The sequence below is a fragment of the Glycine soja genome, chromosome 14 (assembly GCF_004193775.1).
Source record: "Glycine soja cultivar W05 chromosome 14, ASM419377v2, whole genome shotgun sequence".
Classification (NCBI taxonomy): domain Eukaryota; kingdom Viridiplantae; phylum Streptophyta; class Magnoliopsida; order Fabales; family Fabaceae; genus Glycine; species Glycine soja.
The window spans coordinates 11151530-11167864 of record NC_041015.1 but is presented as its reverse complement, the minus strand read 5'-3'; the positions used below and the strand labels follow the sequence as shown (position 1 = coordinate 11167864).

Sequence of the window (16335 nt, the reverse complement as noted above, 5' to 3'; positions counted from 1 at the left end):
TTTTACACTTATGCCATTTAATAACTTTTTATGCAATACAAAATTGAGTGCATATCCTTAGCAGTGAAATATAGCAGTATTTGGTGCAGTAACTAATTGATTGATAAGCTTAACACCTAAACTATACACCTAACCACACTTTTTTATTATACACACTCACATTTGTTCTATTTAATTTATTTTATTATTTTTCTATTTCTGTTTTTAACAGCACGTTATTTTTCATTTTGACACATTTTATTTTGGTGCATCACGTTATTGTAGCCCGATTATTTAATTTTGGTATGCTTAAGTGGGAGTGGATATAACAATGCCTCATTGCTCCATCTTGTTACTGTCACACTCGAAGAGTGAAGAATACCATGAGCATATAAAAAAATGTGAGACTCCAAAGCACAGTATGCCAGCAAAATTGATTTTTTTTTTCCTGTGTTGAATGTAAAAAGCCTCAGAAACATGAATAGAAATAGAAATAAATAAATAAATAAATAAAATAGAATAAATGTGGGTTGTATAAAAAGATCTAGTGTGGTTAGCTGTATAGTTTAAGTGTTAAATTGATTAATCAGTTGGTTACTGCATCAAATACTGCTCAATTTCACTACAGAGGATCTACACTCTACAAAATTAATCAATCTATAACCATTGAATTGAAAGCTTTTATAAAATTTTAGTACAAATAAAAAATTATTATGACAGGTAATATATTATTTAAAATATATGTTGTACTAGTCAAGTTGTTCACTTACCAAGCTACAATTCGACACATCTACGGGTCAATTTGTTTAAATTTATAAAAAAATGATTTTTTAAGAAAACTCAGTTTAAAAAAGCACTTTTCGAAAGCAGATAGAATTTACTTTTTAAAAAAATAAAATAATTTGTTGTTTTTAAGAAAAAGTAATTTAGACAACCACATAAAAAAATAATTTTTTTATTTTATTAAAATAACTTTAAAAGAAATGGGACATATATTCCCTACTAGTCTACCTAAATAATTCGTTTACTCGGATTGTACACTTCCTAAGTAAAATTTAATGGTTGCACGAGTACCAATAATATTCATGGACATTGGCCACATGCTTATTAACACCTCGGTAGCCTAAGTATTTCCTTTCGTAATGGTTACATGAATTTCACAAATAACTAGGACATGATTATCCAACAAACATAAGGATGGAAAGGATGGAAATCATATTATCTACAAAAAGTATGGAAAGTGATCACTGTCCTTTTTTTTTCACACAAAATAAAAAAAAACTAACTGACTAATTTGAGAAATAGAGTGTCTTTACATATATCACTCTTCCACTCAGAGTTGTTGTTGGAGGACTCAAAAGACAAAATCATAAGTTAATTTGTTACAACTGAGCAAGAGCAAGAGAGAGTACCCGAATTTTGGCAAGTACATAAATAAATGCCCATTACTAAAATTATGATCCAACAAATGTCTAATTTATGTGAAATTTGATATACATGATTAAAAGGATCATTTCAAATGATTTATCAATTGAATTGATTGATTTTGTATTGTATAGAAAGTTATTAGGTTGTGTTAATGAAAAAGTTTGATAATTAAAGTCAATTGATTTTTTTTTCTTTTATATTTCTTACTTGGTATGTCATACAGAAATATAAAAGAAAAAAAAATCAATTAACTCTATATATAAAATGTATTGAAGGGTAACTCTTTATTACGGGAAATAAAATAATAAAATAAAATTATTAGATCATATTTGAATTTAATTATATATATACATTTTTTTGCCCTGTTTAATAAACTAGCAATAGCAATAGGATTATACACACACAAAAAGTCTAATTATTGTGAGAATTGATAATATTTAATTACATACAGCCTTTAGATTAAAACTAATGAAGTTAAGTTTATATTGAGCTCAGTTACTTTTTTTTTTCTAATTATAAGATATAATTAACTAATTTATATTTATTAAGAAAGATAGTTAACTTAGCTATTAACATTAAATTTATAATATTTTTTTTAAATTTATTTTTAATTTTATTATGAACTTATTTATCTTCTACAATCTTTATAGGATAGAAAAAGAGATAATTCAAGGTATTCTAATAAGAAAAATAATTTATGTATAAGAGAGATGAAATAAATTCTTATAATAAGGGATAAAAAAAATTGTTAACTATATCTTATAAATAAAGATAAAAGTAATATATTATAGCTTGACTTTTTTCTTTGTGTGTGATTCTAGCTCGATCTCAAAACATATAATTGATTCTGTTACTATTAGAATAAAAGAGAATATGGATGAAAGTTTGAAAAAAAAAAAGAGAAAAAAAAAAGCTTCAAGTCCCACATCCCTCAGGATAAACACTTGAATAGTGTTTCACTCCCTATATATAGAGAGCTCCTTTCTTCTTTTTTCCTTGCCCCAGTTGAGAAGCATTTCCTCAACTTTTCTTTCTCCCTCTCATATTTTAGCCGATGCATTTCCAGCAAACTTCTTCCTCTTTCTTTCTGTCGCTCTAAAATTTCGGTTGACTATAATAGTGACTTTTTAAGTCATATTTTCGGTTGGCTATAAGAGTGACTTTTTAAGTCATATTTTTCGGTTGGATATAAGAGTGACTTTTTAAGTCATATTTTTCGGTTGGATATAAGAGTGACTTTTTAAGTCATATTTTCGGTTGGCTATAATAGTGACTTTTTAAGTTATACTTTTCGGTTGGCTATTAGAATGACTTTTCAAGTCATATTTTTGGGTGGCTTTAGAGTGACTTTTCAAGTCATACAAGAGGGTGTAATTCTAGAAAAGGTTTCCTCAGTGCACTGGGAATCTTATACAGTGATCTGGGTTGTTTTATCCTGGGGACCTTGTGGTTGATAGTCTGCTTGCACATTTTTTGACAGTGCCATGAAACGTCTTAAAGAAAGCGACATTGTCCGCGACTCAGTCAGTAATTTTTTCGATTTGCCATAAACTATTGTTACAACAACTTTAACACGCTTTCGATTCTGCTATGGCTACCGTAGATATTACTGGCTCGAACAACAATGACCTCAACAAACCTTTTAGGTTTGAAGGGTATCATTTCAAACGTTGGCAACAAAAGATGATGTTTTCTTTAACTATGAGAAAAGTTGTCTATGTTTTGAACACTGATATTCCAATGGTACCTGAGGATGTTGAGAAGGAAGTGAAGGATAAAATGACTATGGAATTAGCTCTTTGGAATGAAAATGATTACCTATGCAAGAATTTCATTTTGAATGGGTTAGCTGATGATCTCTATGATTATTATAACCCATATAAGTCTGCCAAATTAGTTTGGCTAGCTCTAGAAAAGAAGTATGATACTGAGGAAGTTGAGACTAAAAAGTATGTTGTTAGCCGCTACCTCAAGTATCAAATGACTGATGATAAATCAGTAAAGTCTCAATCCCATGAGATACAGAAAATTGCTCAAGAGTCATACATAGCTGTGATAACTGAGATCAATATGATTAGAGGATCAAATGAATGGTGGGTAGACACTGGCGCCTCCCGCCATGTATGCTATGATCGTGCTATGTTTAAAACATACACGAATGTTGAAAATAAGAAAGTATTGCTGGGTGATTCCCACACCACTACTGTTGCTGGAACTGGAGATGTTGAACTAAAGTTTACCTCTGGAAAGACTTTGATTCTCAAAGATGTGATGCATACTCCAGAGATGAGAAAGAATCTGGTTTCTGATTTTCTTTTAAATTAAGGAATAGTGGGGGTACTTCATCCAGTTATCTTCTTGCTATTAATAGTGAAAATCTTGCACAACCAGAACCAGATATAGAGCCTCGAAGAGGTAAGAGAGCAAGAATTGCTAAAGAGTATGAGCCCGATTATATGACCTATACATTAGAGGAGGATCCATCAAGCCTCCAAGAAGCTTTGTCTTCTTTGGATGCTGACTTGTGGCAAGAAGCCATTAATAATGAGATGGATTCTTTAGAATCTAATAAGACCTGGCATTTAATAGACTTGCCTCCTGGCTGCAAACCTATTAGATATGAAATCATTGTTGTGTAACAACTTTGATATGAAAGACCTCGGAGAAGCAAGTGTAATCCTTGGTATTAAGATTACTAGGTCAAAAGAGGGAATTTCTCTGGATCAATCTCACTACATTGAGAAGATCTTAAAGAAATATGGCTACTTTGATTGTAAACCTGCTAGTACACCATATGATCCAAGTGTAAAACTGTTTAAGAACACTGGTGAAGGTATACGACATATTGAGTACGCAAGTATCATTGGTAGCCTTAGGTATGCCACTGATTGTACTAGACCCGACATAGCTTATGTTGTGGGATTATTATGCAGGTTTACCAGTAGACCTAGTAAGGAGCATTGGCACTCTATCGAAAGGGTAAAGAGGTACCTTAAAAGAACCATAAACCTTGGATTACATTATAAAAGGTTTCCCGCTATACTTGAAGGATACAACGATGTAGATTGGAACACTCTTTCAGATGATTCCAAAGCAACCAGTAGCTATATATTTAGCATAGCTGGTGGGGCTGTTTCTTGGAAGTCAAAGAAACAGACTATCTTAGCTCAGTCCACTATGGAATCTGAGATGATAGCACTAGCAACTGCTAGTGAGGAAGCAAGTTGGCTGAGAAGCTTACTCGCAGAGATTCCGTTATGGGAAAGATCGATACCAGCTGTGTTGATCCATTGTGATAGTACCGCGACTATTGCAAAAAAATTGAGAACCGTTATTACAATGGTAAGAAACGATAGATGCATCGTAAGCACAACACTGTTAGAGAATTACTCTCAACAGGAGCTGTTAGAGTGGATCACGTACGCACTGATGATAATTTAGCAGATCATTTGACGAAAGGATTAGCTAGAGAGAAAATCCATTACACTTTTAAAAGAATGGGACTATTGCCCTTACTGCGATGATCATTCATGATGGTAACCCGACCTAAATGACTAGAGATCCCAAGAACTAGGTTCAATGGGTAATAACAAGTTATGAAGTGATATGAGATGAACATGCTGTTATAAGTGAAAGCAGCATGATTCCTGAAGTAACAAGAGGATGAGTTATGAAAAAAAAATTCGTAATTCTTAATGAGATCTATACTCTATGTTGAGTGGTGTACCTAGGCTACAGGAGTACTCTTGATAGACTCACCTATGTGAATGTTGAAGTGGGGGTCGCTTCATATGAAATTTTGGGCAAAAATTTCTAGAGCGCTCACTATACCGGGATAAACGTGCATGACCTTTAACGTACGGGCTTTATAAAATACACCTATGAAAAGGTTGTGTGTGGTTTGATGTCGGAGACAGAGTTCAAGACTTCGAGTCACTCTAGTAAAATCTGAATCTTACTCACTATGCAAAGGTTCAAGTTGTATGACACCTTTGTTTATGCACAATTTTATGAAATCCTCGAAAATCTTCTTTTCAAATTTCAAGTGCGGGATTGTTAGAACAAAAGAGAATGTGGATGAAAGTTTGAAAAAAAAAAGAGAAAAACAAAGGCTTCAAGTCCCACATCGCTCACGATAAACACTTGAATAGTGTTTCACTCCCTATATATAGAGAGCTTGTTTCTTCTTTTTTTCATTGCCCCAGTTGAGAAGCATTTCCTCAACTTTTCTTTCTCCCTCCCATATTTCAGTCGATGCATTTCCGGCAAACTTCTCCCTCTTTCTTTCTGTCGCTCTAAAATTTCGATTGGCTATAATAGTGACTTTTTAAGTCATATTTTCGGTTGGCTATAAGTGTGACTTTTTAAGTCATATTTTTCGGTTGGCTATAAGAGTGACTTTTTAAGTCATATTTTCGATTGACTATAATAGTGACTTTTTAAGTCATACTTTTTTGTTGGCTATTAGAGTGACTTTTCAAGTCATATTTTCGGTTGGCTGTTAGAATGACTTTTCAAGTCATATTTTTGGGTGGCTTTAGAGTGACTTTTCAAGTCATAAAAGAGGGTGTAATTCTAGAAAAGGTTCCCTTAGTGCAATGAGAATCTTATACAGTGATCTGAGCTGTTTTATCCTGAGGACCTCGTGGTTGATAGTCTGCTTGCACATTTTTTGACAGTGTCATGAAACGTCTTAAAGAAAGCGACATTGTCCGCGACTTAGCTAGTAATTTTTTCGATTTGCCATTAACTATTGTTACAACAGTTACACATGCTAATTAAGATATGATTTTTTCAAGAATTGATTTGATTCTTTAATTACTTCAAATTTTTATGCTATATCTATTTTTTTACAACTGCTACATATATTTTTTAGATTAAGCAAATAATATATTTCAACAAATCTAAAAATTATGTATATTTTTCATTCAATTGACTCAATCTTATATATGTTATTATATATCATTGACAAAATATTTTTTTATTTGTAAAATTATCATAATGAATGCATAAATATTAAGAGATAGAATGATATTTTTTTTTATAAACTATTCATAAATTTTATTTCCTTTTATCTTATCTCAATGCTCTTTCTTTGTTCAAAATACAAAGATAGAATAGAATAACCAATGAGTTCTTATAGTAATAATGTATAGTAGTCATCAAAATGTTCACTGCAAAAGAAAACCAAAAAATAACTAAGTGACCCCTCTATAGTTGAATGATACTAACAAAATGAAAAATGGAAAATACTATAAAATTGAGAGTTGGGTATATTAAGTTTGGAAACTTATACTTCAAATTCTTCTCGTTGAAAAAAAAAGATATATATTAAAAAACTGTGTCAAATAGTGTGTCGTTAATATTTCTTTTTTGTCCAATGTTTCCTTCTGTTGGGTGAAGAACTGACGGAAAAACGGAAAATAATATGGGTTGAACTGAGTTGCAGTGTTACCATGACAACCATTCATTTTCTTGCTACATGAGAAGACTTTGCATGCGATTCAATCAATATTTTTTACCTTTCCCTTTCATTTTTTTCATCCAAATATACAAAATAAATTGTCAAATCCTTCTCTCTTTCCCTTTTAATTCATTTTCTCCCAATTCGAAGGGAGAACTAGTTTCATCAATAATTGAGACTATAAAATGATCACATCTGAAATCCAGCTGATGAAACAAAAAGAAAAGGCCTCAATAGCTTTGTTTCCGCTTTGCCCACATTGTTTATTCTCTTTTATCCCCCAGTTGCATGATTGTGGTTGCTTTCACAATATATAATTAAACATCTAATTATGCAGCCTAATGCGCATTCACTAGCTATGGCCTTGGATTGTGACCCCAATAACCCACGTACGTGACTCTTCTAATAGACAATATCTATTGTTTTTCTCTATTCCCTTCTTTTTTTATCTGAATACACCATCACTCAAGAAAACATATATTCCTTTTGTAGGCGTACTGTTAGTACTCGAGGATAAGGTTAACGAATATCATCATAACGTCATTGATGTTTATGCATCATATTCTTTGTAAGGAGTAAAGTCTTTGGTAGGGAATTATAGAGATAATGACCTGTGTTGTTTCACTAATTTGACATGGTTTGATGCGATTTTCATGGATTTAAGTTTTAAAAACTATACTTACGCTGTTTGTTTAAGTTTATTTAAAACTAGAGTTATTTAATAAAATAAGTATTTTTTTTTTGTTTTTTTAATGTATATATATATATATATATATATATATATATATTACTTTTTTAAGACGTAAATATTTGTCTACTTCTTAAAAAAATCATTTAAAAAAATACTTCTTTAAAATAATTATTTAAGTTTAAAAAAAACTAATCCTTGATATACTTTAGAAATGAATTTGGAATTTTACTTTGTGTTGTGTTTTATATTTTTTTTAAAATTCCTATCATGCACAGGCATGCACATGTTATAGATGAATCACCCGTGTGTATATAGGAAAGTATAATATGATTTTGAGGAAATAAAGTATCCTCTCATTATTAGTATTTATTATATTTTTTTAGGAACATGAAGTATAATATAGAGATGAATTTTTTTAATCATTAGATTAATCTTTAATACATTAACTTTCCACACTGTACTGTTTTTCCCCTACTCTCTCCCCTGTGAACCTCATCGCCAACAATTGCACTGGTTGCAGGAGGTGATTTTTGGCATTTATTCTTCTCCTTTCCTTCAGAGTTCAAACTCATTCATTATTTCACATCCATGGCTCGTTCTTGACAACATCAGTGTCGCCCTCGCCCCGCCACCTTCATCTTCCTCTTTTAACCACCGTTACCAAAACAACAAGAAAACAGTTGAAAACAAGGGGAGGGGGAAAAAGATCTTGGAAAATTGATCTTGAATCAGTAACAAAAATCAAGGGGAGGGGGAAAAAATCTTGAACAAATCTGTATCAAAAACAACAACAACAATGTGAGGGAGAAGGGTCTCACAAACTAGTTCGGAGTGGATTTGACGGTGCTTCCGATTTCATGGTGATTGCATTGGTGACGTCGCGCATGACAATGTCGTGACTCCGAGTGCAGTAGAAAAGAACATCACACCGATGTTGGAGTTGATAGGTTTGGGTACCTACGACGCAGGTTTATTTTGGGGATGGCGGTTTACGCGGGGGCAGAGAGCAATTTTGCGGTGGCAATGTCATGATCACGGTGGAGGATCTCTACCATGTGCGCGATGCAGATCGAGGTCTTAGTTGTGGTGGCAAAGAAGGGATGTGAAACAGAAACAGAAACAAAGCAGGGCGATTTGGGGTCACAATTGTCATGAAGAGGGAGATGATATATCCGATTATATCATTTTGAGTAAGTAAAGTCTTTAAAAATGCAAAAACCTGATTATCCGATTATATCATTTTGAGCATCGGATTTATGCACATGAGACTCAACTCGACCTTATACTATCTTACAATTTTTTTTAATTTTTATGTTAAATAACTCTAATTTAGACTCTTAAAATTATTAATAAACTCGTTTATAATATAATAATAATTTCTTGTTTTTTTCCTATTTGCCTAATATTTTATATATTTTTAGTATGCAGTTAATTCACCCAATAACTTGACCTGATCCAATAGATTGGGTTAGTTCGATTTAAAATGGTACTGCATTAATTAACTATCTCAAATCAATCAATATTCATTAGTTTAAATCTAAATATGCTATACCTATAAACCTTATCTAACCTGACTTGTCACCACTCCTAATAAAAAAATAAAAACTAGAAAGAAGGTAAAGTAATCGCAATTTTTTTATTATAAAAAAACAACTTAAAAAACCGCACTCAATTTGATTCGCATAAAACGAGATACACATTACACACACAAAATTCCAATTCGACAACCAGTGTAAACACTAAACATCAGTAAGCACACACATACACACCTCGTTTCTCTCTGTTTTATAATACCTTGGTCTGAGAGGTTGTTTGCCACTATAAATACCCTCTTCCCCCATGTTTCTCTTTCAAGCCCAACACAAATCCTCCACCTGCTTCTCTTCTTTTTTCCCAAAGCACAAACCAATTAAGCAAAAGTAAAACACAAAAAAAATAAGAGAAAACTAAACTAGCTAGCAGAATGAGAAGCACTCCTATTCCTCCCACCACCAAAACCAATACATTAGCACCAGCAAGTTCTACAGCAGTGGTGACGACGACGACAACGACAAATACAACCTCTGTTGCTTCCCCATGGCACTCTCCAGTGCCCTACCTCTTCGGAGGCCTCGCTGCCATTATGGCTCTCATAGCCTTGGCACTGTTCATGCTCGCTTGCTCCTATTGGAGACTCACCAGAATCACTCAACAAGAGAGTAACAACGACGATGATGATGACGACGATGTTGTCAAAGAGGTTGATGATGATTCTGAAAAGAAGGAACAGCCTAAGGTGTACGAGGAGAAGATCCTAGTCATCATGGCCGGGGATCACAAACCAACCTTCTTGGCCACCCCTTCATCCTCCTTAGGTTGTAGCAATTTCGATCACAAGCACCTCGGAATTTCCGAGGATTCCAACAAGTCCCAGAAAGAAGTTATTGTGGACGACCATGTTGTTGTTTCGGATGCTGAACATGAAAATGGAAGTTTTCGACATGAACAACGTATAGTCAGTGAAAGATTATGAGTTTTGGATCTCTTCTTCTCAATTGGTGTAGTCACCAATCTAAGATTTTGTTTCACCTGTTAATTGGGAATTAAGGTTCTGTGGTAGTGGTCCAGATTTGAGAAAGGAGACTGGTGGAATGAAATTCCAATTTTGTTTTTTTTTTCCTTTAATATATAACTCTTTCTTCCTTTCTATCATTTCTTTACTCTTTTTTTTTTTTACCTAATTCGACTCTTACAAAATCAACAATTCTCTAGAAAATAAAATAAATAATACTATCAGTTATTAAAAAAAATAATTAATTAATATATAATACATATAGGAAATATAAGATTCATTCAGACCCATTACTTTGGAAGAAGGAAGAAATTATAGGTTGAAATTATATACTTTCTATACACTACTAGAAAAATGGCTTTTTACGACACGTGATCTACGACGGTTATTTGCGGAACCGCTTTAGAAAGTGGTGCGGTGGCACTTTTGTAATTTTTGTGTAATAAATTGCATTTTACAACGCACTTTCTAAGGCGGTTATTGAAAACCGCCTTAGAATGTTATGTTTAATAAAATTTACGCCGGTTTTTAAAAAAAAACCGTCGTAATTCTAAAAATAAAAAAGGCAAAACCGCTTGCTTCAAACTACGAAACCTCGCGGCTGTACGTACCTTTCTGCTAGCTTTCTCCTTGCTGTGAACCCTAGAGCTTTCTGCTTGCTTTCTCCTTACTGTGAACCCTACACCTTTCTGCTTGCTCCTTTCTTTGACATTGACCTCAGCTCTTTGACATTGAAGCCCTACCCCTTCTTCCATTGAAGCTCCTTTCTTTGGCATTGACCTCACCTCTTCGACTTCATCGCTCCAACTTCTCAGCTCGAAGTTTCCTGAAGACAGAGATTGGTTAGTCAGTTAGTACCTTTGTTAGGTTAAGCTTATTTTAACCTTGTTTTAGGTTAAGTGGTTGGTGTACTGATGAAGAAAGGTCGCGGGTTCCATGTATTTTCTTTCAATGGTGATGTTTGGTAATCGTGGTTGCAGGGAACATGCGCGCATGTCATCGATGAGTTGTTGATGAAGAAGCTGATGCATTTTTGAGTGGGCTGCAAACGGGTCAGTGGTTATTCTTATTGAAGCTCTGGTTTATGTTTTTTTAATTTGATATTTTGTTGATATGTTCAACTTTGTTCATATACAGTTCAATCTTAGCTTTACATGGTAATTGTTATGATGATAATAAATTTGTTGGTCTTCAATCCCTTCCAAAAGTTAGTGTAGAATCCTAATTTTAGTGAAATTTAAATTAAAATGGTTGATTGAAGTCATCAACTTCATTCCTTTTGTGCAATTTCGCTCCCCAATGTGTTATATTACTCCAAATCCAAAAGAATGGCACAATATTGCAGAGAGTTGGCTACAAGGGTTGCACTTGCTTTGCTGAAAACAGAGGGCTACAAGGATCAGGAAACCCATAGCTCCCCAACCTGGTTTTCTCTTCTTGTCATGCATTGCTGCAAAAGTTTTTAAAAAACCTATTTTTTTTAATTGAAATCAACTCTTTGGTTCTCATTCAAAACCTGTTCCTTTGCTCCGATAGTGGTAGTGGAAATATACTTGAGTTTCCTATACTATTTTCACTACGTAGCAGCTTTAACTTCATTAGTTCTGCACTCTCAAGAACATGATTTTCTCTTGTCCTACCACTACTAGCTATATTGCCAACATATGTTGTGAGAGCAGTTGCTAGTGCTGATTGAAATTTTGGGTTGCTTCTGATTATTGCCTCAGTTGCAGCAACAATGGGATTAGGGAAAGAATGCTGAGAATGTAGAGGAGAGAAACCTGAGGAAAAGTTAAGGTTTGTTGATGAGTATTTTGGCATGCAAGTGAAGCTTGAGTTTGAGGAAGAAGTTGGAGGTGTTGTAAGGTCTAAAGTGATTGTGGGGTGAGAATTCAAGGTTGAAATGGATGAGTTGGGGAAGTAGAATTGTTGCGGTCTTGAAACTTGGTGTGTAGAGAAGTTTAGAGCATTATTAGGGTTGTAATAACGAGCACTAGAGTTGATGATGGAGGATATAGCTGAATCAACTAATCCATGTTGTGAACTCAATGAGGGAGATTGGAGCATGGAAGCTGTAGCAGAAGTTTTGCAGGCCATTGCAGTGGCTGACATAGGAACAGGGTGATTGTGAGTTCCTTCATAGGTGGTAATCAATATGGACATGTCTTCAGCACATCTTTGCACCTGAAAATTAATTAATTAAAAGAAAATGATATTAATTAATAACATGTTTAGTAAAATTAGCTTATAAGCTATATAAGTTAAGAGCTGAAACCTTGTAAGCTAATAATAGTAACTTATATCAAACACACCAATTTTTGGATTCTAATTTCAGCTTAATTTGATGTCATAACATCAATAAAAAAGTTAAGAAAACCAGTACTATTCAAACCTGATAAATCTACCTTTACTTTTACTAACTAATCACTTGAATGCCCAAGTACAAAGTGGTAGAAGTTAAAAAGATTTGAAGTGTGATAGTGTTTTTTTTTTTGCTTAGCAAAAATATGTATATTGTATTAATACTAGGAGTACCAGAGGTACTGAAAGTACAAGCAGTGGTTATGTAACCAGCTGGTTCAGAGGTGAATACATCCAAACCAGCTCCACAAACCCTGTTACAAAAATCCAGTCCCTACCCTTCCATCCTAGGTAGAGAACCCTACATTTAGATTAGAGGACTATTGATTGAAGTGTGATAGTGTAGTGAAGTTTAGAGGAAATAGAGTACCTTACTAGCTATTAGGCTTCCCATCCCATGGCACAATTAAATTAGCAACTCAATTTTTATTAATGTATCTAATCTAGTCCAATGTAATATATAAAATAGTGAAAATTGAGATACTACTTAAGACAAACAAATTGAAAGAGTAAAGAAAATTAAACAAATAAAATTAATTAGTCAATACATGACTGCATGCATGCATCATATGTATGTAGACTAATTGTTAATTTTCATTATTTTCTATATGCCCATCAAAAACAAAATTTATTGTTTTCTATTCTGCTCTGTTTATTAATTATTCAAAACAAGTCATTAGAGGATTCATACATGTTTTCTTACTGGACAAGATGGAGAAGCAGTGCATCGATAGTAAGCTCGGGGGCATGGATTTCCTTTGCCCATTTTCTGCCCATATTTTCTGCAATGGCACCCACCATATTTTCTGCCCATATTTAATTAGAGAATATTATAAATCATCACTGTCACGTTCATTTCTATTCCCTGGACCATGACTCACATGATGATCCAATTTATCATCAACAACAGTCATGCTTGAAAAGATATCAGCATGCTCTTTGTTGTCATTAGAATGAAATGACACATCAGCAAAGGGATCATCATTTTTTAGTGATTCACTAGCTACTCTAGAGTTCATAAAATTTCCAAATAAATCATCAGCCAGAGCTGGAGGTGTGGATGGTGTCAAATTTGCTATATTTTGACCATTCTTACTCTTTGTATTATCACCTGTTCCATGAGGAGTCATTCAAATCACCAGTGTCTATCAAGTCAAGTAACTCAGCAACAGCAGCACTATCCATCTTCACAGCTTTCTCTGAGTTAATAGCATTGTTTAGTTGGTTTCCACCTAAAAGACCAAGAACCTGTCCATCAAAGGTCAAGTGCTAAATTTAATTACAAAATATTAATCTTGCAATCAAAAGGTTGCTCTTAAATTTATCTGCATCCTACTTAGCTATTTGGTAGAGTGATTCCTTTAGTCTGTGTAATTTGAACAAAAAGAGGAAAGAACTGCACAATATTTTGCAGAGTTCTGAGATATAACTTAAATTCTCTATCAGCATCTATATTTTCATAGTAACTAGCACATTATTGTGCAGATTTAACCAGTGGCACACATAATTGAGTTGATAGAAGAAGGGGGAATGAATACAAGCTGGATTATCAGATCTAATGAGAAAAAGGAGAAAAGTAAACCAAATGGGAAAACTAATTCTATCTTCAAATTTTAGGCCTCGGCATAAATTTATTAAAAAAAGGAAAGAAATTAAATCCTCAACTTGGATCATTTGGCATATATTACACCAAACATTTGTTACAATATTTCAAAATATATTGTAAAATTAATCAGTATTCAAATTGAAGAAAAAATCTTGTGAGATATTTCATTATTTAATTAGGGTGAGGAGTCTTATTGTGTTAGGGTGGGCTTGGGTTTACACCAATTGCAATACACTAGTACTTGACCTATTTGTTAGCACCGAGAAAGTCTTTTCTATTTTACACACATCAAACATCACATATTACATCTCTTTGTTTCTGGTTTTCTTTGTATTGGATTAATGTTCATTTGACTTATTCAAAAGTTGGAGATTTTGATAACTAACATAATTTGTTTTAAACGATAGAGATTTTGATAACTGACATAAGTTGTCTTTGCATGGGACACTGTCAATAAACCTTTTAGTTTAGTGACTAGCATGCCCCAACAGCAACACCACCTAGTTCCTACATGTCTTGTTGCTCTTGCTCTATTGGTTTGCCACATGCTTTGGGTGCAGTTATCCTTGTTTTTTTTTATGCTTGTAGTCTTCAATCAACAAAGCATTAGTTACTCATGCATATCTTATGACCATGTAACCAAGAAGTATATATGTCTATAGGTAAATTCCTATAAAATTGATTTGTGGTGATAGCTGTTAGTATATGATCAGAATAAGACCATAGAATACAATACACCATTTGTATTGGTCTAACCTTCCAACCTGCTGCTTCCAGACCACTTCTGTGATAGCTGCTGATTGTTTTGTTCTTATGCTTGTTATCTTTTTAGGGTGGGATATCCTTGTTATAGAATTTAATTTTACCTATTGCATGAAAGTGAAATGTATTCAAATTTTATGGCACATATTTTCCCCTTAAATACGCAGAGGTAGGTTCTTATTATGTTTAAAGGTGTAATTTTTAAAAAAAAAATTGTGTTTGTTGTAGATAGAAGAATATAAAGCAGAAATCAATAGACTTGAAGCATCCCAGGCAGAAATTAAAGCACTAGCTGTTAATTATGCTGCTCTGTTAAAAGAAAAAGAGGTATGGATGGTATTTGTTAATTTGGTGTGGTTCATGTCTTCATGTTAGTTTGCTTTTTAATTTATTTGACAATGAGCTGTAGTTTAGCAAACTTTATATGTTATTATTTTTCAATTTTTTATTTTTATTTCAATTTGGTTGCTGAATAAATTCATTGAACACGTCTACTTCCTCTTGTCTGTTGAATGAGATTGGCCAATTCCTTTCGTGAAGGCCTTTTGTAAGAAACTATGTTTTTCTCCCTCCCCTCTCATTCCCTTGTTTCTTCGACTTTGTTTTCTATCTCTTTCCTCGAAGGTCTCAGTGTTTGTGGTTATGTGTTATGCTCCCTCTTTGTATACCAAAGCCAAATTTGTCTCAAAATCCTTCACCACATTTGCTAGATTCTCCGGTGGAGTTATGTTGTTAACAAACTAACAGCTGCTGTAACAGATTGGAAAAAGATTTCATGTGTCAATCTCTCCAGCCTGTGTTGGAGAATCAGTGCCCCTTTCTTCATCTCTAATTCTAAAACTCATTATATACTTTCTTCTTTCTTGCAAACTGTATCTACACACGATAAATGTCCTTAAATGAAACTACATACCGTAAAGAGTCTCAGAAGTCAGAATCCTCCCCTCTCTATTTATTTACCAATTTTCATTAAAGATATAAGATTTTACTTATATCATTAGTAAAACAGAATTTTGTTTATTAAAAATAATATGAAAGCTCATTTAAAATTTATAGAAAAATGAATGTTTATGAATTTGAATATATATTTTTTTTTTACTTTCTTAACCGATACCCTTAATCCTTATTACATTGGTTAACGTTTTCCTTTATATATAATAATAATAATATCTTCTTAATTTCCTACCTATGTTGATCTAATTTTTTTCTTCATATTTAAATTAAATATCAACAACTGTTTTTAAAGAAATTATTAATAATTAAAAACAAATTTATATCATAATTTAAACTGTTGACTATAAACTCAAAATATAATTTATAAATATTTTATTTATTATAAATTTTAGGTATGATATAATTTGAATATTAAAAAATATACCTAAAATGCTCATCTCATTTAATATATTAAAAAAATTATATATACCTATAATTTGAATATTAAAAAATGTTAAAAAATTTAGGTATAAATTTCTCCTTCCGAATATGAACATCTG

General features: G+C 32.9%; 1 protein-coding gene and 1 long non-coding RNA gene across 2 annotated transcripts; both read left to right on the top strand.

The window, feature by feature from the left end:
• The first annotated feature begins 9274 nt into the window (after nucleotides 1-9274).
• Nucleotides 9275-10248, top strand: LOC114384451 (protein GLUTAMINE DUMPER 5-like). Its single transcript, XM_028344125.1, has one exon. It carries the CDS (start codon nucleotides 9526-9528, stop codon nucleotides 10072-10074), a length of 549 nt encoding a protein of 182 aa, XP_028199926.1. The 5' UTR covers nucleotides 9275-9525; the 3' UTR covers nucleotides 10075-10248.
• Nucleotides 10249-10683: 435 nt separating this feature from the next.
• LOC114383492 lies at nucleotides 10684-15350 on the top strand. Its single transcript, XR_003660520.1, has 3 exons — nucleotides 10684-10955; nucleotides 11094-11165; nucleotides 15071-15350. It is a non-coding gene; the product is annotated as an uncharacterized LOC114383492 (long non-coding RNA).
• Nucleotides 15351-16335: the final 985 nt, after the last annotated feature.